Genomic DNA, 26,072 nt, shown 5'->3' on the forward strand with positions numbered 1-26,072 from the left:
GCCCTTCCCCCCGCGGCGAGCAGGCGGCTCCGGCACGCGCTGCCAGCCCCGCCGGCGGCGATGTCGAGGAGCTCCCGGGCGGTGCTGGCCGCCTCCGCCCTGCTCTCCGCCGCCACCGTGGTGGCCGTGCACGTCCAGCAGCGGCGGGAGCGGGAGGTGAGTGGCCCGGGGCGGGGGGGGGGGGGGGGGGGGGGGGGGGGGCCCCGCCCCGCCTCCACGGCGGCCCCGGCGCCCGCCGCCGCGCCCACCGGCAGGGCAGGCCCCGCCCCCGCGGCCCCGCCCCTGGCGCCCCAGCCCCGCCCCCTCACCTGCAGGCCTGGCCCGCGGCGCCGGGCTAAGGCCCCGCCCCTCACCTGCGGGCTCGGGTCGGAGCCCCGCCCCCTCCTGGCGCCCCGCCCCTGCCTGCCTCAAGCCCCGCCCCTTGCCCCCAGCCCGCTCCGACCCCGCAGCTTCTCCGGGTGCTTCTGCCTCCTGCCCGTACCCCTACCCGCCCCTGCCCGTACCCCTGCCCGCGCCTGGAGACGGGCCTCTTGTGCCCGGCAGCGAGCCGGGTCCCCAGCGCCTTGGCACCTCCCGAGCCCCTGCCTGAAGCGGCCAGAGCCCTGCCTCCCCTGCCCTGCCCTGCCCAGCCCGCCCAGCCCTGCCTGCCCGCGCTGCCCCCCGTGTTTCTCTCTCCACCAGCTGCCCCGTCCCCGCTTTTCCCCGTCTTTCCGTGCTCCCGTAGGGCAGGTAGCAGGTGGGAGCTGCAGGGAGAGGCAGGGCAGGCTCAGCGGGGCAGCCTTCCCCACCCGCTGCAGCAGCCGGGGCTGGTGGGATGCGGGAAGGGTGTCATCCTGCACCCCCCCGGGCCCAAGGGCGCCGCCCTGGCTGCGCTCCCAGGGCTCTCCCCGGTCCGGCCCCTCTGTCCCGCTGGCTCTTGTCCCTCTGGCAGTGCACCTGCCCTCTGGCAGTGCTCCTGCTCTGCTTTTCCTGAGCTCCACGAACGCCGCTCTGTGCCGTGCAGCCAGCCCCGGCTCCCTTCTCCTCCTGAGGGGACAGGCAGAGCGCACGCTAACAGAAATACCACGCGATAATTAAACAGGGAAGTTTTCTGCGCTGCCTTTACAAAAATCAGGTAATTCCTGGCAGGCACCCTGTGTGTAAGAGAGCCCTGCAGCCAAAAGTGTCAGGTCAGACGATGGTGAGTCTGTATACAAAGAAATCCTGCCCGGGACTAAAAGTGGTGTGATTGCAGAACGGGTAAGTTGCGCGTGGCAGAATTTTGGGCAGTGAGTGTGCAGGTTGAGACCCTGCTGATGAGCCCAATGGGTACTGATACGAGGGCACACATCTGATTTTTCCCCCTTATTTACAAAAAAATCTAGAAAATGCACACAAAACACAAAAAAAGCCTATGTTAAACGACCGTTGTTAAAGGTCTGAAGCGGTCAGAAGTTACAGAACACCAGGGTTCAAGTTGCTGGTCCATACCTCAGCTCACTTGCCTGTTGCATGGGCTTTACGATGCAGTCCGTAATTACAGGATTACATTTTTTCCCCTCGAGGGATTTTCTCTGTCAGTGCTTGAGAATGATGGATCTTGGAGAATGAGACTGATCTGGCTAAGGACAGAGGCAGGTTAATTTGCTGCAGAAGTTGGAAAACACAGTGAATGGCACGGGCAGTAGCAAGAAGAGGAAGGCTGCTCTCTTGGCCTGGCAATGGGTAATGGCTCTGCATTTGCCAGAGCTGACACACATGCTGGGTAGATGACTTAAGCTCAGATTTTGGTAGGTGGTTGCTAGCTAATTGAGTGTGCCTGCCTTGAGCCACCGAAGGCCTGGCAGGAATATGTGCTAAATGCTCCTAAACTACAGCTGAAATAAATGGGAGCTGTACTTTGAACATGTGCTGCAGGACAACACTTGCTCTGAAAAAAAGCACCCTTGGGTGTTTCAGTGAGACACCTAAACTTAATGGATGTTCTTGACCTTGGTCTTTGGCTAATATCTCTCCTTCGTCTCACAGAGAGACTGTGAAAATAAATTAGCGTTTACGAAACGTTCATATTCTATAGGGACAACAGGCATAGAACAGTCTACAGGTAAATGAGTAATGCCACCGCCGAAGCGGGATCTGTGTATCATGAAGTAAGTAACGCCTTGGGCAACAGGCTGAGCAAGGAATGTGAAACTAAACACTGAGTACCCGGTCAGGATCCGTGCTGAGCACTGAGCAAGACAGCAGTTCCCTGGTATGTAGAGACCGCATCGTAACTCATGTGCAAAACACGGGTAAATTAAGGGCACAACTGCAAGTTTATGGTGTATGAAATACGTCTCTAGTAAAAGGAGTGGTGGATCAGCCAGTGAGCCCATGGTTAATGCCCTCTGGTTGTTTCATATATTTCTAATGATACCGGGAAGAAAAATAGGGACTTGCTGCCTTTTGCCTGTTCCTGTTGCTCTGTGCTGTAGTTGTTGCTTGGTTTGCAAAATAATGTTAAATTGCTTTGGTTGTCACACCTGAGGTTGCTGCTGCAAGCTTCTGCCTGGGGAGATCCCAGGTTTCCCAAATGAGACAACGGGGGGCAGCTTTCTCCCCCTGGGTCTGTTTTAACTTATGTTTCCACAGCTGGAAGCAACCACTGCTGTGGAGGGCACCAGCGACACTGCTGTCAGGCTGCCGGCAGATGGGCAGTTTTACTGAGTGTCCTAGAGGTGGAGGGGTCAAAGGATCCAGTTGGTCAGCGACAAAACCTTTTGGGGGACAAATCCAGTGTCTATTCTTTGCTATCTGTCCTAACACCCAGGTGTGGGCAGAGCCTGAGAACGCTGCGTAGGGAACTCATGACTTCAGAGGTGCCTGGACCTGTACCTATGGGGACGGGTTCGCAAACCAGTCCTCTAGAATTAGAAGTGATCTCCCCAAAAGCTTGATTTGATGCTAGTCTGTATATGTTTGCAGGGATATTAGCATTCCTCAAGATGCTGCTGCTGCAGAAGCAAAGCCAAAATGATCAATTCTTTTTTTCCAGCAGCTTAACTCGCTATTCAGAAGCACTAAGGCTCAAAGCTTATCTGTTATAAATGAAATCTGAGATTTTCTCTTTATAATTCTTCATCTTCAACTCAGGGAATAATGGCTTCAGGTTTAAAGAACCCAGTTATTTAGATAATATAATGGAAATAAGTAATGTGGATATTCTGCAGCCCCAGCGTAGGGATTATTTCACATTTATCTTTATGCAAATTCATAAACCTTTGACTTTTATAAATTGATATGCCAGGCACAAAGTGACGTGAGGTTGCGCACGTTTATCTAAACTGATGCAGCAGACAAGCAGGCCTAACTTCTGAGAACAGAGGAAGGTGAGAAAATGAACTTTTTCATAGCTCTTTGTCACTCGTGGTACTCAAATTATAAAGGTCTCTTTTGCAAACTGTGCATTTTCGAAGTAAATGCATTCACCATCTGAAAGATTGCAGAATAGCTGTGTTTTGTGAAGGAAAAAGAATCACATTCTTGATGTAATTGTTCAGTTACAGTCCATCTCCCCACATCATAGTTACAAACTTTGTCTTTAGTGATTACTAATTTGTAACCTGAGTTCAGTTTGAAGCCAATGGGAAGGAACTGGTTTTATTAGACTGATTTCCAGAGAGAGTTTTGATTATTGGCTGACATGTGTCTGTGCAAGACACATCCTTAACAAGATAAATTATCCTTAACAAGATAAGTTATTTCTTAAACAAAACCTTGCTATTTTAATCTTGACAGGAGAAATAATGGCCTTTGAAATGTGCAGTTATCGGCATTCTAGATGAAGAATAAAACCCTGTGAGAACTTGTCAAATAATAATCACAAACATCTAAAATGGCTTCAGGGTCAGCTTTCAAATAAATTATTTGCAGGTGCATTTTAGCATCATTCAAACAGGTCAAACAAATTATTCATCTTTTTTGCCATTAGGCTAAATAATTTATTCATATCTCCAGTATCCAATGGCTAACCTTGGTACCTGTGAAACTTTCTCATTCCTGAGTCCATGCTGAGCATGAGTTGGTAAATGAGGCAGGTGGATAACGCTTTAACTAAACCTTAACTTCAGCTAAAGATTCTAATCTTTAGTTGGGCTAAACCACGACTGCGATCACATGGCTCAATTTAGATGTGAGCCAGGGTTGGCTCTCAACAATAATTTCATGATTTTTACTAATTTATAATATTTTTGCCCTCATGCATCATATTTTCTGATAAGCTTGTGACTATTGCTTTGAAATCTAGTAAGTGTCTGAGTATCTAAAAGCGTATCGCCTGCCCTGGGAGTTCACGCCAAACCACCAAAGTGGACTGGGCGTCCCATGTTCTCCTTTCCGCTGGCACTGTGTCTCAGCTCAACCGTCTCTCTCTATCAGCTGTATCTCACGTGCACAACCGATTAAACGCTTCACATGGTCCCCGTTTCCTTCCAGAGTTAGCGTCAGCCTCGCCGTCTCCTCCATCCCGTGTCTGATCTCATCACCCCGCCGCTCACATCGCTCTGCTGCCTCACCTGTCCCCAGAGGTGCACACCTGGAGTCGAGCAGCTGGTTCCCAGCTAGTCCCTCCCCTCCTTTTCCACATCCCAATCCGTGTCACCAGTTTTGGTTTCACTTATTTTGTGTTCCCCTGGTGAGAGGTAAAGGTTAAATATTTCACCTAATGATCGGAGTGAAAAAACCTTCCAGGTACCAGAGAGAGAAAGAGAGAGAGAGAAGAGTAAGGAGGAAACAAAAGCCAGCTGGGATTATCTTAAGGCTTTTTACACCCATTAAGGGGCTTACCCACCAGTCTGAAAACTGCTGGTTTGCATTGCACATTTTATTTATAATGAACATTTTAGGTAAAGGGAATGTTTTTTGAATGAAGTGCCTTGCTTTTTCAAGAGCTTGGCATAAGTTGGCTGTGGGAGTTTGTCAGCCTTGCAGCAAGAGTTTACAAGGTATTTTTTTAAGAGTAAGACATGAGCAGAAAGAAGCAGATGAAGACACATGGCAGTTTTTCTTAAAATCATTTCCAATTTGCCACCAAATTCTCTCCAAGCAGAGGAGAAGTTTGGGGGAGATTAGTTTGATTTAGTAAAGATTTAGGGTAGAGGTAATAGGATTTTATAGATCATGTCCATCCTGCACAGCACGGGAGTTACGGGCGCATAGCATTTACGTGCTTGATAGCTTTACCTCTTAGTAAAGCCACCCATCTGAAGTGAGTACAAATAAAGCACTTTTTGGTGTAGTACAGTTAGCTTACTGGTATTGGATATCACCTCTTGTCATTTTAGATTCAAACCATGTTAAGTGGCTGTGGCTACAGGTGGTGGCAGAGGACTTGCAAAGGCAGCATGGTGAACAGCCCTGCGGGAGGGATTACAGCTGGGTGGGTGTTAGTGGCATTCAGCATCCAACAGGCTGTGGTGAACTCTGTCTCTTGTGTTTCCAGAGGCTGCACAGTGGAGTTCTCAGAGACCTTGAGCGTCAAAATCAGAAAAAGGAGAACATTCGCCTGCTAGAAGAGCAGATTGCTTTGACAAAGCAGCTTATGGAAGAAAGAGACAAGGCGCTAATGGAAGAAGGGTCCCAGCAGTCCTAGGCACAGCCCTGAGGCATTAGAGGTTTGATTAAAGGCATTTGGAGGTCATCGGTATCTAACTACTTGCAAGTGTTTCAGCTAACAGAGGTAATTGTAAAAGACTGTTTCTTTTGTACAGGTTATAATCCAGTCCCAGAAGCTGTAGGGCGGACACAAAATATTTCCTCTGTCATCGGTACTTTGACTGTGAAGACTTGGCCAGCACATCCAGTGTGGATGGACTTGTCAATGTGGGGAGGAGTAGCTCCTTGTTATGCAAACGCCATCTAGGATGGCTAATAACGTTCACATGAGTGGGCTGCTGAGCCGCCACGATGACGAAGCCACGAGGACCTCCACCTCGGAGGGCCTGGAGGAGGGCGAGGTGGAAGGGGAGACCCTCCTGATCGTCGAGTCTGAGGATCAGGCTTCGGTGGATTTATCGCACGACCAGAGCGGGGACTCTCTGAACAGCGACGAAGGTGACGCGTCCTGGATGGAGGAGATGTCCTATTACTGCGAGAAGTGCCAGAAGTGGATTCCAGCAAGTAAGCCTGCCGGTTGTGTTGTGTTGTTTGCGAGGTGGTTACGCTGTGTTGCATACCTGTTTTACGGGGCAGCCCTTGTTTAGCTGTATCCCATCCTATGTTGGAGGAGAAAGGCTGTCTCGGCGCTGCCTGGAGCGCAGCAGCCTGATGCCAGTGGCCTGCGTTAGGCACTTTGATCCATGAACTGTATGGGTGTCCAAAGCTGGCATTCCCCATAAAGAAATGGGATTGTCTTTAATTAGTAAAGAACAAGGGTATGACTTCAGAAACATGCACGCCCTCCCGAGTCTTGCTGCTGGTGTGTTTAGGGGACTTTGGCCACGCAGCTTGGCCTCTCTGCTCACTCAGATAAAGATAACGACCCTTGCTGTAAAGCTCTTCCTGTGCAGGAAAAGGGCTTTGGGATAGCGTTACTTTTTTTAATTTTTTTTTTTTCCCCTGGTCAGTTTGTCACATCTGTGGAGCATATGGCTAAATCTCGACCTTAGTGGTTTCCTGATAATGTGAATTTAATTTAGCTTTCACAGAAGCGTGTCCAGCCTGTAGCAGCTAGCTCTGGGAGGTGTTTGGAGCAAGCTGCAGAACTTGATCCCTCTGCTACTGCTGCTCGACATAAGATATATGCCGTTAGCAACGTAACAGACTAGACTTTACTTTCTAAATTCTGGATTATCGGATCTATTATTAGATCCAAAAGCTAGATATTGCTAAGCACTGGTTGGTTTTTGTTTTTTTTTAATTTGGGTTTTTGGGGTTTTTTGTTTGTTTGTTTTTTGTTTGTTTGTGGCTAGAAATAGTGAACTCTTCAGGTGGCACCTGCCTTGCAGATATGTCAGAGCTGCCCTTTTTGCCATCTTAGAATTTGCCACAAGTTACGGTGTAGAAATCTCCTCTCAAGGCGTGTTAGTGAGTCTTTTGATATTAATGTAATGGAACCAACATCGTACTATTAAGGTAGTATGCAGTTAAAGGGACATATTAACTTGAAATGTATTACTAAAAAAAAAAAGGAGCTGACTTAAAGGTAGCATGAGCTATCTCATCTTAGGGCACTTCATTTAACATTCAGTTTGTTTTATTTTACAAAGATGTTCCTTTCTCTCGTTGCTGTGGAACAAATCCAAAGAGCAGGAAAGGCCAATCATAGAGCAACAGTAACTAGATATCGATGTGCAAAGTAAACGAGCTGGAAAAGGGAAATGCCGCTCTTTTTGCTAACTGTTCAGTTGTACGGGTATCAGTTGTCACTTGTGAAAGTCACCCACATGCTCAGACAAATGATCACTTTTTACGTTTAATTGCCATCTAGAAATTCTGTTCATCTACTAAGTGGGGGGGGTGTTCCCCATCAGACACAGGTGCAACTTTAATAGCTAGATTCTGCAGTTCACTACGGAAGCAGAGCATCCATATACTGCAAATGCTTGATCTAGTGTCGTTATACAGTAAAAGAGATGTCATACTTTTAGAGAAAGACCTTTCGTGTGTGAATTTGCAGGAATGCTGTAGTCTTAACTGTTTCCCTGTCCTGTGATTTTATTTTTTAATTTTTCATACTTGTGTAAATTAACCTCTGGTGAGTTTAGAAGTCCTGATTCATATGACTTTTTTTTTTTCTCTGCTGCAGAAACACAGAATTAGAGTCTGTAACTTCGGATGCGTGGGGTTTTACAGGTGGCTCTATCCCAGCAGATTGCTTTTGTTCAGACAAACATTTATGCAGGGTTAGCTTTACACAGCAAAGCATATGCTGAAGTGCTTTGCTGATTTGGGATCTAATGCATCAACTGCAGTAAAGAAGAAGTGTTTCCTGATAACGTTGGCCCGCTCTTTTGGCTCTCAGTCTCAAGGAAAGAAGATCTTCCCCTGATAGGAGAAATAAATACCTTAAAGCTTCAGACCATGTCTGCTGTAAACAGGGACTGACGACCTTACTTTAGTGACAGTTTGTGGGCAGGGAAAGAGAGAGCTGTAACGACATGTAGCAGTGAGTGGAAAGATGACATGGAAGATATACATCATTGTATATTCTGATAGCCTTTGCAGCAGCATACCTTTTTTTAACAGGTCAGCTTTTTTTTAAAGTAGAGTGGGAAAACAGGTATTTATTGAAGTATATAGGTTATCCTGGGGAAAGAAGAAGGAATGAGAAACGCAGAGGAAACAAGGAAATCTTTTCATTTGGTCACTGATGGCTGCTGCAACCGTGAAATGAATCTGTGCTTTCCATCGCAGTGAGTTCTGATGCTTCCTGGGAAATGTCTGGGTATCTGGACTCTGGGGGAAAAAGGCAAAAAGGACTTTTCTGCCTGATATTGCAGGAAATCCAAATCTCCTTTGCAGTACTTTTTCCTGTAAAAGAACCAAGGAATTGATTTTTGCCTATTCATTTTAGGTCAACTGAGAGAACAGCTCAGCTACCTCAAAGGAGATAACTTTTTCAGATTTACTTGCTCCGATTGCTCAGAAGATGGGAAGGAGCAATTTGAACGGCTGAGATTAACGTGGCAACAAGTAAGTAAAATGTTTGTGCCAGCAGAACAACCACAGGACTTTCTAAAATTGTTGTTTATGTCCTACCTAGAAAAGGAGGATCAGGTACAGGTAACAAAGAAACGTATGCATGAATTTCAGAAATTAATTAGCCTAGGATTGCCTGCATATTAAAACTTCGGCATTTGGCAGGTAAATTGAAAGATAATCATACAAACCACATTCCTTTTTTTTTTTTTTTTTCTTTCTTTATGTTACTCATGAATTCATGGCTTCAGGCAGGTTTGGAAAAGCAAAATGAATGCAATTTGGCTGCTAGGCATGAACAGTTTTTTGTGTATATGAGCAAATGTAAAACTAGTGAGGTGGCAACACACAAACAGAAAGCTTGCCAGCTCCCTGAACGCAAAGCTCCTACTGGCTGCTTACTCACTAGCAACAGTCCTTGCTGGAATTTGCTATTTCAGTCATTTGCACACCTGAGCAATCAAAATAATTTGCATTATATGGCAACCACCGTATGGGTAGACTGATGCACATCATCTTGCTCTAAGCAGGGCGCTGGAGGGGCAGGCAGGCAGTGCTGGCTGCCTCTGCATAAAATGAGTTTGATCAGGCGGTAGCTGTTGCTCAGCATTAAGTGTTTCCACATGCTGAGCATGGGGCAGTATGTGCGAGATATCTATTTGCATCCTTTGGGACAGTAGTGGTGTGTTGTCTCATAATAGATAATTTAAAACATCAGTTGTAACTCCGACAGTGCTTTCTTATGGTGCCCAGTGCAGCGCTGTGCAGGAGAAAAGGTTGGCATAGCAGCCTGTGGCTCGCAGACCGGCAGAGTTTCAGCATGTTACAGATCTGGAGAGCAAAGGCTGCTAGCGTTGCACCCAGGTCTCTTCAGAGTGGCATGGGGAAGGGACAGACAAAATCAAAATGGGTGAGGAATAAAGTTGACTAGTGAAGAGACTATCTCCTTGGGCTTCTAGCAGCCAGAGCTGCTGCTGCTGCTGGGTAAGTCGAATTGAGGGAAGTGGTCAAATCAACTCATCTGAAGTAGGAAAAACAGGGACAGTGATTTCTGGATTTTTTTCAGAGTATGCGGCCTCAACAGATCCTTATCTTCAGCCAGTTGAAAAAAGAATTGTTTTTGAAGTCTTGAGACACTGTCCCACCTGACTTAAAAAACAGAAACCCCTATATAAATAGTTATCAAGCTAAGAGGGGTTGCAAGGCAGAAATAGGGTAGAGGGGACATTAAGGCTGTCTGTATTTCCTCAGTTTGGCATCTTCAGCAATCCATTCCAGAAAGCTATGGCCCACTGCGAGGAGACCCATCTCCCTAAGAAAAATACATTTCAAACTTGTCTGAAAGTGAAGATCAAGTCCCTATTGGAAGTAGTATCCAACCAAGGCTGTGTGATTGTTGAAAGATGGTCCCAGCCCAGCTGATTTTAGGTGTATTCAAATGAATTGGGTAAATGTAATTAACAGTTGTTCACCTAGGATTTACTTACAAAGAGGTGCGATATTTTTCAAACCTGCCCTTTAGTTTAGGCATGTCATAGGTCAGACTGAATTTGGTTGTGAAGCACGTGAATGAGCTGTAAATGGATTGTGTTTAATGAAGATGACCTGGAGACAAACTTAATTCTTGTATACCCAGAACAATTAGTAGATATCATGTAATTTTACAGAAAGATTACAGTCTGTTCAGTTTGAAATGTAACAGTGAGTACTTAGAAGGACCATTGTCACTAGATGAATTAGATAGTGGGATTACTTGTGACCATTTTTTTGAAAGACTTTTTCCCTACCTCCACACTACATTGAGATCCCAGTTGTGATATAATTCACTTGTACAACTGCTGCAAAAGCTTGTATCATCTCAGCATAAACCTGCATAACGAGGCAGCTTGTTATTCCCCTGGGATGGAGAAATCTCTGGGAGAATGTGCATCTAACAATAGAAAGACGAGAATGGGCAGCGTGAAAGCAGGAAGATGGATTGCAGAAGTTGCCTATGAGACGTTGCAAAACCAAGATATTTATGAGGGAGCAAAGATTTGTGTGTGTGTGGTGGCTGTGGGGGGCAGTTCAGATGAAACAGAAAAGATTCACTTGTATCCAACACTTTCTGTTCCAGGTTGTCATGCTGGCAATGTACAATTTGTCTCTGGAAGGAACGGGCCGTCAGGGGTACTTCAGATGGAAAGAAGATATTTGTGCTTTTATTGAGAAACACTGGACTTTCTTATTAGGGAACAGGTAAAGGTGTGATGTTTCCCTGAAGGTCTGGTTGGTGAGCCAAAGGAATTAAAACCTATTATACAGATGGACAAGAACCCTGGTTCATTTGGTGATGTCTCTATTGAGCCTCACTAGTGAGAAAATTGGAGAATTTAATATTGAGAACCTGAATACAGGCATGAGGGGTACTCTTGAGAAAGAATAAGCATTTCTTAGCGGGAAAAAACAACCCCAAGAATGTCACACAAAAGCAATGTAAATGCATATATTTTGGGTTATTTCTTATCTTCCTGTAGGTAGCGTATGAACCTGCAAAGCCTTTGGGTATTTCTAAATAGACACAATGGATGGGCTAGTCCTGATGTCACTGGGCTTTAAAGAAAAAAAAAAAAAAAGTCGTCCAGCAAAGTACCATGTTACTTGGCTATACAGCTTGCATGGACCCAGTTCTCCAAAAAGGAAAATTGTGCCTTGTCTGTTAGCTTGTTTTGGATCTTAATAAAATAGCATTTACATAGCAGGCATTACAAACCACTGAAATGTTTTTCAGTGTGTGTAAAGAAAGAAGCTGTCAGAGTAAGAACCCTTCGTGTAAAGGGCAGCCTTCGTGGCATGACGAGTTGTGTGCTGTATAGGTGAATGGTGCATTTTTTATAAGCGTGCTGAAGCTGTCAAACTCAAGTCTCTCTGTTAACACGTGCTATGGAGGCAGGAAAGGAACTGAGCAAGTCTCCGAAGCTGTAGATTTGATTGACTTCACAGCTTCTTTTCTTCCCGAGGGATTTCTCTGTTGTAACATCTGGCCTTTCCCCCTAACCAGATTGGCTCTTTGGCTTTGCTTTTATTGCTTGTCTGTGCCTCCTTGCTCTGTTCTCAGACATGTTAGTATTTGTCCCCTTGGGAAGCAACGGGAGACCCTGACAGGAAGGCAGCTGATGGCCCATTGTCCCTCGCTCAGGGAGCCATCGCCTCCCAGGGTTTGCTGCTGCCTTTTGAGACCTGCCTTGGGAACTGGGCGCTCCTTGTTCTGATTAAATTCAGATGAAGTGGTTACTGGCCTCAGACATAGTCTCCCCACTTGCCGGGACAAGCCACTGATGGAGCAGGGACAGCTGAACCGTGTGTGTAGCGGTTCACGGTGTGACGTGCTTTACTTCCTTGGCATATTAAAGCACAGCTTATCCAGACTTACTGTAACGCTCCGGACTCTGATCTGGGGCACTTGAGTTTAATCCCCCACATCTGAGGGTCAGTACCCTGAGGTGTGTAATGGGCAACCCTCAGACAGCGGTGAATACCTGCTTGGCCAAGCCTAGCCCGACCACTGAAGTTTTTGCGAGTGGAGGTGTGCAAAGGCAAGGAGGAGTCCCGAGATCCTGTGCAAATAAGGGTTTAGACTCTATCCCATGAACCTGATTCTCCAGTAGCCAAGGGAGTACCTCAGTTATTAGCTACAGGGGCAATTTTTTAATATTTCTTCTCACTTCTTCCCTAAACAACATTTTAGTTAACCCTGTGACCGGTTCTTAGAGGAACAAAAAGTGCTCAGATGTCCAGTAGAGTACATTGCCCTGCAGAGTGAAAGGCTTAAATGCAGCTCCCTGCCTGCAGCTCCCTGCCTCCAAGTGGCCAAAAATGTGCTTCAAAAATAGTTCAGTAAGTGTGGCTGACTGGTATGTTGATTAGTAGGGATCCTCTTCCCCATGCTGCAGGAGAAGTTTTATGGCAGAAATCCCAAAGCAGAGATAGGGCTCCAGCATATATTGCATGCATGTGTCTGTGGGACAAGCATACATACTCTGTTACCTTGCTGCTTCCTGCAGCCCCGTTGTCCTCGGTGATTTATTTCTCAGACCCCTAACGCTGCTTCTCTGCAGTGCCTGACAAGGCTGCAGCTATGGAGGGCAGAGTGGTCAGATCCCAACTCTCTTTACGAATTCAGCCTTAGGGATCCTGTCCTACAGGTCTGGGAGCGCGCTTTGCTAAATGAAATCTCAAAGTAGTCAAGGCAGGCATTTAAATTAAGTTTGTCTTTCCTTCTGTGTGAAGTGACACCTTTATCACTACCTTTCCCTTGCCTCTCCCATCCTGTACACCCAGAGTCCTGTTTGCCATCTTCAGTAATGGAGTATGGCTCTGCAGTGTCAGGTCAACACAGCTATCACTGGGATCCTGTTCCCGTTCTTGTATCGTCAGATTGTTAACAAAGGTAGCAACATCAGCATTTGAAAGCTTGGGTGTTCCAGTGGCAGGGTAGACCTCTCCTCTGTAGGCTTGGCATGTGGCGGCTCATTCACAAAAGAAAAATTGTGTCTCGCCGTGCCGCATTTGCATGGCATTTATGGAGCATATATATGCAGCGCTTTGTGCATCAGAGCTCACCAGTACATTGTAGCTTGCCCTTCAGAGCGGTTCTGTTTGAGAAGAAATCAATTAATCTTTAGCCTCTTTGAGGATGGGGGTGTAGGGAGGACATCACCCCTCTGCATCAGTGCCAGTGGCAGAAGCACTCTGCCCTTTCCGTCTCGGTGGAGGGCGGAGGCTTCAGGATGAAAGCACAGCTGGCGAGTGGGGACCTAACACTTGTTTTTCCCTCTCCCACCATAGGAAAAAGACCTCAACATGGTGGAGCACCGTTGCTGGCTGTCTCTCTGTGGGGAGCCCCTTGTTTTTCCGCTCAGGGGCACAGGAATTTGGAGAACCGGGGTGGTGGAAACTGGTTCATAATAAACCCCCAACAATGAAACCTGAAGGAGAGAAGTTGTCTGCCTCTGCACTGAAGGCAAAAGGTAACTCTTTCCCCAGTGGTGTGTAGGTTCCCATCTGGGCCAGAGCTGACAGAGCTGGAAGACATGAGAAAAGTTTACTTAAAACAATGTGGTTGTGTGTATGGACAGTTACAGGGCATGCATTTTTTTTTTTTTCCTTAGTTTAGCTCTGCTGTAATGCTTGATTTAAGAGGACTATGTTGCATATGCTGTAGTATGAGAAGCCTGTTATATTTTATTGCCTTTTTGCATTGTGCTAACCGATTTAAAGGCTTTTGAGATTTGTTCAGGTTTTTTTGTATCTGAAATCTACAATTTCTCTGCTCCTCTTTACCTCGGGGAGGGTTGTTTTATGTTTTGTTCACACTAGATGCAAATTCCCTTCTGTGCAGAGGAGCAAAATTGGGGCTTAAATGAGGCTTTAGTAGTGCATTGGCTACATGTCCTGGAGTGAATTCCTTGTATATTTTGAAAATACATCTTCTAAGATTTGTAGTCAACGCGTTTTTCTGACTGCATAGTACGTATCCAGTGACTGCAGGAGCTCAGTGTCCGTTAGAATAAGCAAACTACTTCTTTAGCAGCTTCAAAGCCACCTCTGGATCCCATCATTACTGTGGAAGGACTCAGGAAGCGGGTAAGCCGCAATCCAGTCGAATCGGCCATGGAGCTGAAGGAGAAGAGATCTCGCACTCAGGAAGCCAAGGATATTCGGAGAGCCCAGAAGGAGGCAGCTGGCTTCCTGGACCGAAGTACTTCCTCCACTCCCGTTAAATTCACCAGTCGAGGCCGTCGTCCCGATATCGTCCTTGAGAAAGGAGAGGTGATTGACTTCTCCTCCTTGAGCTCTTCAGATCGCACTCCTCTGACAAGCCCTTCTCCTTCCCCATCTCTGGACTTCTCTGCTCCTGGCACTCCAGCCTCACATTCAGCTACTCCCAGCCTGCTCTCAGAAGCAGATCTCATCCCAGATGTCATGCCGCCACAGGCTCTGTTTCATGGTAAGAGATGCCATGTTTTTTCTTTAATAATAAGCCATACATAGTTGTTAAGGAAGATGTTTAAAAAAAAAGCCCCAATGAGCTGCAGGATCGTTTCAAGATAAGATGGAAAGTAACTGGTAAAATTCTGTTTGTCTTAGTTGCGTGTAAATCTTGATTAGTTTTCCATAGTTGTATTGCCAGCTTCTAAGGCCAGAAGGAACGACCATTATCATCTTCTGAGGGATCCTGAATAAACAGTGAGTAGAAGATTTCACCTAGCAACTGCTGCAACACTCAGCATAAACACTTCACTGCAACACAGATTACGCTGTTAGATAGCAACTCTAATTTTGCCTCAACTGTTTCTTAAATGGGAGAAATTTAATTCTTGGGGTAATGTTCCAGTAGTTTTATAAGTTCAAACATCCCAATTAACAAATGTTACATTTCAGTCAGGTTGCAAAGCAGTGATGCAGGCTGAATGCTTTTAGTTCCTTAAGGAGCCAGACCTCAATCTAGTTAGGGAAGTTCTCCAGGGTATGCTAGCTGAAGATATAGCTTACCAGCTTGACCATTTGATCCCCAGTCTTCAGGAATTTTCAACAATTTAACACGTGTCAAAGAGCATGAGCTTGCAGCTCGCGGGTGCTGTGTTTTTGGATGCCAAACTGCAAGACACCTTAGGAGCAGGATTGATTCTGTGTCCTGAAATTGGACTCCTTACTGCCTCTCCTGACTCCTCTTCTGTCAAAAATGAGGGGGTCCAGAAGTATACAGAAAATGGAGTGTGTTGGGTAAACCCGCATTATTTCTCCTTAGCAGAAAAGTCCTGTGACAACCCTTTTTGAAATGGGGTTTTGATGTTTACATTTTTTTCCTGGATTATTTTGATCTGTTGAACAGATGATGAGGAGATGGAAGGAGATGGAGTCATAGACCCAGGAATAGAGTATGTGCCCCCTCCCAGTGGGACAGCCGGTGCTGGCACTGTGATAGCAAGTAGAAAAAAAGTGAAGACGGCTGAGCAGATCAAGCAAGAGGTGGAGAGTGAAGAGGAAAAAACAGAAAGGATGGAAGGTGACAGTGAAGATCCTGAAGAGTCAAACGCATCGCTGCAGGTGAGGGGGCGAGACAAGAGGAAGCCACAGTTGGAGAAGGATGCTAAACCCAGAGCTCCCAAGCATACCTCTGTTAGCATCTATGAGGAAAAGCTGCTGCTGAAGAGGCTGGAAGCCTGTCCCAATGCCATGAGCATGACCCCCGAGGCCCGGAGGCTGAGGCGCAAGCTGATAGTCAGGCAGGCCAAGAGGGAAAGAGGACTGCCGCTCTTTGACTTGGACCAAGTTGTGAATGCTGCATTGCTCTTGGTTGATGGGATTTATGGAGCCAAAGAAGGAGGTGTTTCCAGGTCCCCAGTAGGGCAAGCAACATACAGAACTACTAGCCAGGACTTCAGGATCTTGGACAGATACCAGGTGAGCATTTCCAAATCTAAGTGAGCTTTTGGCACTGAGTATTTTAGAGCTTTTCCTGCAGACAGCGGTGTCATGCTGAGGTTATCTGACTCCCAAAGTGAAAAGGATTATGTGAACAAGACTCATTTTGACTTGGGGCTGTGTCCCCACCAATGCCCTCACAAGCCCATTTCTTCTTGGGACATGCTCGTACAGCACAGCTGTTTATCAGTGTCAGCAGCACAAATGTCTATGTACTCCAGCCCTGCCCAAACACTGATGGTGGAGGCCTGGAAGTACCCAAATAGGTGGCTGCTCTTTCATGCTACGTAGGAGGGAGATCACCTGCAGCACTTCTCTGAGTGATATGTGTGGCTCACAGGTTTGGGCACTAAATCTGAGAGTGCACAGCAGAGTCCTCTGAGGTGGAACCGTCATGCTGTGGGTCCAGTCCATCCTGTCAGATTGAAAGGCCCTTATTCTCCCTCTGTTGATATGATTCCCCTGTGTTAAGTCATTGACTAATCTTCCTGAAATGTTCTGCATTTTTTGTACATATAGACAATGCTGCCTGCCATGAAGGGATATCGACAGCAGACAACGAAGTTTCTGTATCGACTGGTAGGCTCAGAAGACCTACTGACAGACCACAGCATTGTCAGTCCTTACACATCCCGTGTCCTGAAACCTTACATCAGGTACACACGGTCAGAGGTTGAATTTGCTCTTGGCTTGTGAACCGACAGCCCACGGAGAGGACACCTTTCTTGGGCAGTGCTCCTCACTCATCCTTGAAGTACAACCCAGTGTACTATGGTAACCCTGAAGGGACAGTGTTTTATTTAGCTGAGTAGTTAAACTGGCTCTGCATTGGGAAGGGGAATCTCCAAGACAGGGCAGGTCAGAGAGGGAATCACCGTAGTCATTCAATGCAAGTTGCACCTGCTCTTGGGTCAGAACCGTGATTTCCTTGCTCCCGCTGTAAGAAGAGGTTGGCTTGGCATGCTGTGGATCCGGGAAGCATCCTGGCCCCTGACACAAGGGTGTTTTTGCTGAGCTGCATGCTGTTTTCCCACATGAATGGAAGACTCTGTTCTTTCGTTCCAAGATGAGGATGTCAGAAAATATTTCATGGGCAGTACCCATTCAGCTGCAGCGGTAGTTATTGTTGCTCACTCGCCTTTTGTGTTTGCTTTTCATGTTACTGGCAGGCGCGATTATGAGACAAAGCCCCCAAAACTCAGGCTGCTGGCAGAAATCCGGGCGTATCCACACAGGAATGATCTCAACTGGAAGGCTGAGCCAGAAGCACCCATTGATTACTGCTACGTTCGCCCTAATCACATCCCCACTATAAACTCCATGTGCCATGAATTCTTCTGGCCTGGTAAGATTGCTTCAGCACTTGGTTTTCTAAGAAGGAAGTGGTTTTGTTCAGAAAAAAATATTCTTAGGCCAAATTTTTCTTCAGTTGGTGTCTGGCTCAGTTCTTAGAAAACCATTATCTGATGTCATAGGAATGCAGTTGAGATGGAGACATGGGTTTGGTGTCTTTGTCTTTTGAGATCATGTAGAACTGGGCAATTAGGCCCTAATTAGCACAGCGCTTAAAGAAATAGGTTGTTTTGGGTAACACCATTGATGCCAATAGGAGTTACTAAAATTAAGCATACAGTGAAACGTTTTCTAGAATCAGGGACTGAAGTAAACAGTTTTATACCAGAGATCTACTGCTCATTAGCTTCATGAGAAAGTTTCTTCCTAGCAGCGATAAGCTGGATATGTTGGAGTGAAATTTGGGAATTGCAATTACAACTGCAAGCTTCACTGTGATGTCTTATTTCTTCAAGCCTCAGTATTTGCAAGGTATGGGAAAGCTTGGGTATCAATTTTTATGTATCATTTCTTGAACTGTAGGCTCTTTGCGGACAGTGGCTGCCCTTTAAGCGGACAGTTACGAGGTTGTAGTCTTTAGTTCTTCTGAAGTAATAATAATAGCGATGTTAGTCTACTGCATAGATCAGCTTCTGATCAGCAAACAATGCAGCATACTAATTTAGAAAAGCCCAGTACAAACAGTACACACCTTTATTCCAAGTAACTGTTTGCTTTATGTTTTGATTTGCAGATAGTGATTCAACAGGGTTTGTAGTTCAGCAGTGCTCATATGCTGCAGTCAGGATCGGAGCTATTTCTGCGACTCATTGTCCAAATTGTACCATTCGGGGCGGGGGGTGGGGGTGGGGAGATAACGTGGCATACCTTCCCTTTCACAAGCTGTTTTGGAGCTCATGAGAGACACTTGCAGTCCCAACAGAGGATGAACCCCTTTGTCCTCTTCTGCTAATGCATTTGAAGTTCTGGCCAAGTTGGGTCACACCTTCATTAAGTTCTTCAGCCTGTTCTATTTAGCCTAAGGAGCGTGGGTGTGTTCCACCCGACTGTGAACTGCTCATCATGAAATCAGAAAGCTGACACTCCCATCAGTCTCCAAAACAGGAATCAAAATCTCTTCCATGGTGTAAATTTTCTGAGGCTGGGATTATAGGATTTATTGCACCTTGCTTCTGTTTTAGCAGGAGAGGTAAGCGAGGAGGTGATACTTCAGGAGATAAAGCGCAGTGTCTCTGTGGTCGCAAAGGGTTTAGCTTCAGAACAGGCTGGTACAGCTGAGGAGGGGCTGGGATATGCAGCTGGGAGGGCATCATTAAGCTAGCACTGTTGTTCAGAGAAATAGCTGTAATTCCGCCTAAGTTTAAGCATCCAAAGCATGTGTGCTTGGGGGATGCTATCATCAGTAAATGCCATCTTAGGTGTTCTCAGTTGCCTTCTAATAGCGATGCTCTCGTTGACTGAATTCTTAAGTTTTAGGCACTTCACTGGGTGGGGTGAGTCCAGGCCCTAGTTCTTCCGGCTCTCCAAATCCTTACCATCAGAGCTCTTCTTGTTTCTCACAAGGCAGAAACAAGTTTGCAGGTAGTTACCGCAAATGAGCCAAGATTCGCAAATGTGAAGCAAGATTCCCCCTTGTTGCCTCTCACGGTATCTTGTGCCTTCATGTCCTAACGGGAAACATCTCCTGAGCAGACGAGTGGTAAACCATACTGAGCTAAGCATCTTCCTACAGGAATAACTGCGTGCTGAGGGGACGGCACCATTTCATCGACGCCAGTGTGCTCAGGGCAATGTAGCGTTCCTGCACAGACATGCTGTAAGGCACTTCACAGTCAATTGCAGCCTTGAGATAATTAACACGGCTCCCTATTGCCAATCGATTCCTCCCACGTGTTACTCCACCCAGCTTACTCTCGAGCAAGAAAATAATTCACCCGTTTATTTATGCCTGGTGCCTTATGAAGTCTTGCATCTCATCAAGAGTGATAAACATTACTGGAACACATACTCTGCTATTTTGTTATCCCACGTTCCAAACATATCTGTGATTGCCAATTTGAGGCTGAAACTAACGTTTATGGCACAGCTCCGCTATGTCTTGCACCTCATTTAGGGCCTGTCCACACAAATTACCAAGCAGTCTTCTGTGCCTTGAACGGCACTGCTTGGCCCTAACATGCTGTGTGGATCCTCTTAGGCTGCAGCAGCAATGCGATTAGGCAAGGTAACAAACTCCACTCAGAAGTCACCAGCCTCAGGCATTTCTGTCCAGCCTCTGACTCACAGAAGCACCACTGCCTGAGAGGCTCCTTCACGCCCCAGATTAGGGAATTTGCATGCTAAAAGCAAACGTTTTGTTGAAAGCTGTGGTCAGGTTCGCAGCGCAGCTCCACAAACCGCTGAGTAAGCACAAGAGGAAGCGGCAGGAGCTCAAGGACAGGTGGAGAAAAGAGATAGGAACCTTAGGCAGGTAAGGCTACCAAAGCTGAAGCCCAGTTTCATGTTTGCTGCATCTGGAGAGAGTTTGCAGGAGGAATGGGATGGTTCACCCAGTGTATCAGGCTGATACACTCTAAACTGCCCCCTTTCGCTTGTCTGCAGGCAGGTCCTTGGCATTTGCTGACTGGAATCAGAATGGTGTACGCCAACCTGGTGCTGGCCCAGCCTAGGTGAAATGAAGCAAACACTTATCCGTTAACGTTACTGCAGCCCTTAGGAGCCCTGGGCAAGGGGCGCAAACTTACTAGGACCCAATCCAGCAAACACTTGCACATGCAAGGATCTTTATCCACACGCATATTTATAACTGGGTCCTTAGCAGAGTTTGCTGATAGGGCTCAGAATACAAACCAAGGAAAGATTAGCTGGGTGGTGAGATCATGTGATGATTTTTTTTTTTTTTTTTTTTTTTTTAACCCATCCTGTTTTAGAGAACATGCTTTTTGAGTTTTAGTTTCATCCTCGAGTCATCTGGGAGGGAATCAGCTTTGTTAATTTCTCCATGCAAGAATCCCCACTCGTAAGGAGGTCTCATTTTGTCTGTGTGTTTCGTTGAAGCATCTCTCGATATCAGAGCTTTGAAATAAAGGTAAAAGGAAGGGATCAAGTCAGTGTTTCTAAAAGGCCTTAAAATTCTGAATTTCTGTGCAAGGGTGACACTTTTGGTTTGCAGTGCTTTCAACTGCTGTTTCTTTCTTTCTCCGTAGGAATTGATTTGTCAGAATGCCTGCAGTATCCAGACTTCAGCGTTGTCGTCCTTTACAAGAAAGTTATTATTGCCTTTGGCTTTATGGTGCCAGACGTGAAATACAATGAAGCATACATCTCTTTTCTGTTAGTTCACCCTGAGTGGAGAAGAGCTGGGATTGCAACCTTCATGATTTACCATCTTATCCAGGTAATGAAAAAAATCCCACGTCTCTGCTAAAGAACTACCTCTCCCTTCTTCCTTGTGTGCACACATGCAAATGTTAGAAAGTGAGTAGTGTTGCATTCCTCCTTTCTGTCTCTTTCCCCTTGCCCTTTCTTTGCTTACACACCTGCACAGATTGTCAGCAGCCTGTGTGAGCCTTTATGGGGGGAAATCACTTCAAAAGCAGAAACTAAAATGTATTTAGAAGAATAACCATACTAGACAGGTCCCCAGAATTAGCAAGGTGCTCTAGACTTTGACTGTCCTGGGATTAACTTTGCGTTCTTCAGTGGTTGATAGTTCACATAACAGTAATGCTGTAAATTTGGGGTTTAAAGGAGAAAATGAGATAATAGTGGGGAGGTTCAGTTAGAATCTATTGCAGCTTTCTTGGCTACACCTGGAGGTTTATGCTGTGACTGGGGCCGTTGCATTAAATCACTTGCTGATCTTAATCATTCTCTTTCACTTTTAATACTCTGGTTCAAATCCAGCTGAGTTGAAGATAAAGAATAAGTGTTTGCAACCTCATTCAAATTTGTTCAAACTAGCTTGTACTGGGCTTTGTTCCACAGGGACACTTGGGAAAATTAATCTGAGCTAACTAAACGGGTGGTATTAAAGTAGTTAAACTTCATTAAATCTCTGAATGAATACTGTTATTCAGGGCCTTAATTCCATTTGCTTTCTTGAATTAAATTGCAGGAAAGCCAGCTTAATTTTGAGTAAGGATGCAGACAGATGTCCTTTTCAGAGCCCAACTGTGCCTCTTCAGGGCCCACAGTTTTACCACTCCCTGAACTCTCTTGGCAGAGCTGCCAATGTGAAACATTTCTTAACTTGTTTTAGTCAAGATGAGCTGCACTAGCAAAAACTCGCCATTGAAACTCTTTTTCCTCATACTGATTTGGCTGAAGAGAGGTAGGGAGTGCTGGCAGAGCCTTGGGAACAGTGATCTGTGCCTTGGAAAAGCAGTTTACACTGAGGGTAGCTCTTCTGGGCCACCTGAGGGTAACTCCTCTACCTACACAGCTCTCTGCAGTGTCCACCTCTCTTTGGTCTACGTGTTGACACAGGCCACTAACCAATCTACTTTAAATTCACCCCTTACATTACCCAAGCGTCTCTGTGTAAAGTGTTTAAGTAAATTGCCCTGAACTCTAGTCTGTCAATGTGAGATGTCAACACCTAGTGAGAACAGGCGCGAGCCATGCACCAAGGTTTGCAGGGATCCAGCAGCTGGACTCATGTTTCTCCAGCAGAGCTGGGATGTGTTGGCAAGTCAACTGTAGAAAATCATCACAGCTTTTTGTAGGATATATCACAGCCAATTAATCTAATTCTGCTTGCAGGTAGACTAGCGTAAAATTATCACGTTGAGAAGAGCCAGGCAGGTTTGAGGCTGATTAGGCTTGCTAGCAATGAGAGATCACCACTGTATTGTCGGCTCATGTTAGATTTATTTTTCCATTGCCAAGTATCTGTCAGTGGTAGAAGACATTTAGTCATGGAAGAGAAGAAATGGTGGTTGTGACCTTCCGTTCCTCAGTCGCCAGGTTGTATGTGCTGCTTCGCAGCCTGCCTGGGCTGACACCAGGGTCTGCTCTCTGTAGCTAGAGCCGCTTTCATACACTGTTTGGATCAAGGGTAATTCTCTGTCTCTTGGATCAGCGAGCTGAGTCTGGGGATGGATTCTTGGAAACAACATAATCTAACTGAAAATGTGTTGATGCAAATGATGCTGTGATGACGGGTTTGTTTTCAGAAGTTACCCTCTAATGCATCCGACCCAGAGGACCAAACTGCGTCTTCTTAATATCTCATTCCAACTTCCTTTTCCCCAAAATGAATCCAGATTATTTTACTTTTTTTTTTTCCTTAAATCCCTGTGAGAGCTTTCCCTTTGAATCATCTACCAAGGAAATTTCCTAAAGGGTGTTACTGTTCCCACTTAGAGTCACAATACATTCAGTGTAAACAGAATGCTATTAAAACAGTAGATGAAAGCAGGAAAAAATTATATGGGCATCTTTATCAGAGAGCTGGTGGTTAGAATAATCTGGGATCTTTAGGGTAACTTCAGCTGTGCCATTTGCTGTCTGAACCGAGTTCCCTGTCTTCTCAGGAGGTGAGTGCTGTGCCCTGAAGGATGGGAGAGGAGCTGGGTGGGATAGACAGGAATTCCAGCCTGACAGCCCAGAGGTGCACTGGAGCTGCTCGCTGGGTCCCAGAGAGCTCAGCTGTGTTTGCTGATGGGGAGGAGCGTGGTGCCTGATCCTCTGGCATGTTTTGTCTTTTCTTCAGGCCATTGTTAACAAGTATTTGAGATCAGTGCTGTACACCAAGATTATTTTTAATTAACAATTACTTAGCAATTGGCAAGGGAAATCTGACAAATTATAATCCAAAACCTGCTTTCATTGTCAGAGAGTCCATGTTTCCCAGAAACAAAGGCTCAGAGAAACAGCAGCGTTCCCTTCACCTTTCAGCTGTTGCTATGTGTGGTAACTTCTGTGTCAAGGCCTGTGATTTTCTCACATTTCCTCAGTAACCTGAATACCTGAACTGATGAATCTCTTCACCTCCGCATTTCCCCCAGAGGCTGTCTCATTCTTTTGGTGTGATAATTTTCCTCCCCCCCCTCCCTTGGCAGACCTGCATGGGCAAAGATGTAACCCTTCACGTCTCTGCAAGCAACCCTGCTATGCTGCTCTACCAAAAGTTTGGATTTAAGACTGAAGAATACATTTTGGATTTTTATGACAAGTATTATCCCTTGGACAGCAAGGAGTGCAAGCACGCGTTCTTTCTCAGGCTGCGGCGCTGATCCGTTGGAGTTGTCTGGGGCTCTGCAAAAAGCCCAAACTGTCAAGCAAAGAACTACCACGGCTTTCAGTGGAGGATGTTGGCTGCCACGTGAGAGCTGGAACGCGCCAATGCCTTCATCCCTAGGACTTTGAATGCCAACAGTGCTATGTTGTGTGCTGAAACTGCAATCCAAGAGGACTGATTCCTGCGCTCCAAGGGGAGAGGCCTGGAAATGCCAACTGGGACATGCTGAAACCACTGGAAGACTGAAATTCTTTATGGGGAGTTTTCCCGCCACTGTTACTTTGGAGAGTCTCATTGACAAACAAACAAACAAAAAACCCCAAACGAAAAAATACTTGTAACTTCAGAGGGGCCCCATGGATTTCAAATTTTGAAACCTATCCAAAAAAAGTCACAGGTTGTTTGTTTCTTGTTTTGTTTATGGGAAATGAACATCTAAACTTAAATCATCCACAGTGTGTCTGTGATTTGATTGCTTTGTTAGGAACCACGTCTTGAATCTGTGAAGGGAAATAAGATATTGGTGCATCTGGCTGCTTGCTAATGTTATGAAAGCTCTACACATGCCAGAACAGCAATACTGGAACCATGTTTTAGGAATAACGAAGAGCGTGTGACCTCATGTGATCCCAAATGCAAGGCTCAGAGGAGATGTCTGTCTTCTGCTCCTTCCCTACTGCCTTCCTTTCCCCTCGTTGACCTTATGCTCAATGTGAAGTTCTTGTAGTGCGCAGTGTTTTGTGTTCAGGAACAAGATGTCAAGTGGGTTTGTAGCTAGGCGAGGTAGGACACAGCAGCTGCCAAATCAGCTCTTTGAAATCTTACAACTTATCTGCTAGTTGTTGATGCTGCAGATCAGCCCTTTGGGCACACCTCTAACCACAGAGGCAGCCTCGCAGGCTCCAGCATCCACCTCCTCCTGCTACAGATGCTCTGGCTAGAAGAAACGCAGAACAAAAGTCAGTGGTGATGTTTGAAATGCAGGCTCTGGTTTGTAGAAGCAATCTGTTTGCAGCTTGGAGGGAGGAGAGGGTAGAGGTGGGCCAGTTCCAATTCCTGGAAGCATCTAGGCTGTGATTTCATGGCTCTAAGTATAAGTAAAGAGGAGAGCAAAGAATAAATAGAAATAACCAAGAATTAAAAAAAATACAAACCCCAAACAGTTTCTGTGGTAGTGGGGTCTAGGCCTTTTACGCAGTTCAGCAGCTTCTCTCTCTCCCTGACTTTTATTGCAGATGAACAGTAAGCTGGCAGTTTGCTGCCTGACCAAAGGTCAGTCAGTCCATGCGTTTTAAATACGAATCACATCCACTGTGCTGTTCCTTACACATCAAGCCCCACACGGCGCTACACAACAAATGTGACTTCTTTGTTCTTAATCCGCTGTGTATACCTGTTGGGTACCTGGCTATAGTAGTAGTTGCCTTAACGGAGTCTTCATTTTGGTAACAGCAGAAAGATGGGCACAAAGTATGTTTTTGTGTAGCCAATGTACATCATCACCAAAACAAAAACAGCGTTAGTGGGAGGGAAAAAGAACCCATCCAAGCGCTGTGTGCACTAAAATCCATGCACATTTCTGCCTGCTTTATGACTATGTGAAAATTTTTGATGTTACTGATGTTATGAGTTAGCTGTACTTGGAAAGAAAAAAATATCTGTCTTTATGAATAGAATTAAAGCCCTTCCCTTGGAAAAGCGTACCTGTAGTCATACTGTTTGTTAAGGTGTCTCTCTATCATCTCATTCCATTGAAATCTAGCAAACTCAAGTATGGCCGATAGAGGATGCAAAGCCTGTGTGTGGGCAGTGAAGCAAGGCAAGAAACTCCTTATTTCTCTACTGGGCATCCACACAGAAGCCGCACGCATGCAGGCCCTAGCAGGCTGTTGCCTTGCCAGCCAGAATTAGGAGACAAAAGATAGTCTGAAGAAGACGACCAGTTCTGTATCATGTTCTCAAAGGTGGCCGTGAAGATTTTGAGGAGCTGCTTGTTCTGTGCTTATGCCTCTGTGGCTTTGTCCCTCAGAGGGAGGATGCCAAGTGAAGAAGGTGTTAGAACAGCCCTGGGATTCCTGCTGTGCTGCAGACGACTTGTATCCAGGTGGTTCATTTACCCCCAGATCCTCAAAGGCAATGAAGTGCCTTTGAGCCTTTGCACCTCAGCCACTTTGGATCTGTCTGTCACCTGGAAAGGTAGAAATACCAACATTTGCCTTCTTCAGGGAAACTGGTAAGAATGAGCTCATTAAAGGTTACAGGGGATGGAGATCAATATTGCTGCTCTGCAGGCTGCAGAAACACAAAATCGTTTTGCAGCTTCACAGGTTCACCAGCATTTATGTGGACA

General features: G+C 45.9%; 2 protein-coding genes across 7 annotated transcripts; both read left to right on the plus strand.

The window, feature by feature from the left end:
• PET117 (PET117 cytochrome c oxidase chaperone) lies at positions 1–5,867 on the plus strand. The gene is made up of 3 exons (XM_087776577.1): positions 1–156; positions 5,462–5,633; positions 5,730–5,867. The coding sequence occupies exons 1-2, from the start codon at positions 61–63 to the stop codon at positions 5,609–5,611; spliced, it is 246 nt and encodes an 81-aa protein (XP_087632703.1). The 5' UTR covers positions 1–60; the 3' UTR covers positions 5,612–5,633; positions 5,730–5,867.
• KAT14 (lysine acetyltransferase 14) lies at positions 5,799–25,559 on the plus strand. Of its 6 annotated transcripts, none has more exons than XM_087776575.1 (10): positions 5,799–6,138; positions 8,534–8,652; positions 10,775–10,896; positions 13,486–13,667; positions 14,228–14,647; positions 15,533–16,104; positions 16,645–16,781; positions 17,295–17,470; positions 20,685–20,875; positions 25,485–25,559. In XM_087776575.1, exons 1-10 carry the CDS (start codon positions 5,865–5,867, stop codon positions 25,533–25,535), a joined length of 2,244 nt encoding a protein of 747 aa, XP_087632701.1. In that variant the 5' UTR covers positions 5,799–5,864; the 3' UTR covers positions 25,536–25,559. The 6 variants fall into 6 exon arrangements, with proteins under 6 accessions (XP_087632701.1, XP_087632698.1, XP_009459820.2 ...); XM_087776572.1 differs by lacking the exon at positions 25,485–25,559 and adding an exon at positions 23,490–25,425; XM_009461545.2 differs by lacking the exon at positions 25,485–25,559 and adding an exon at positions 23,544–25,425.
• The last annotated feature ends 513 nt before the right edge of the window (positions 25,560–26,072 follow it).

This window comes from Nipponia nippon, unplaced genomic scaffold (genome assembly GCF_047370975.1).
Source record: "Nipponia nippon isolate SJK-2023a ecotype South Korea unplaced genomic scaffold, ASM4737097v1 scaffold_4, whole genome shotgun sequence".
In the NCBI taxonomy this organism is placed as follows: domain Eukaryota; kingdom Metazoa; phylum Chordata; class Aves; order Pelecaniformes; family Threskiornithidae; genus Nipponia; species Nipponia nippon.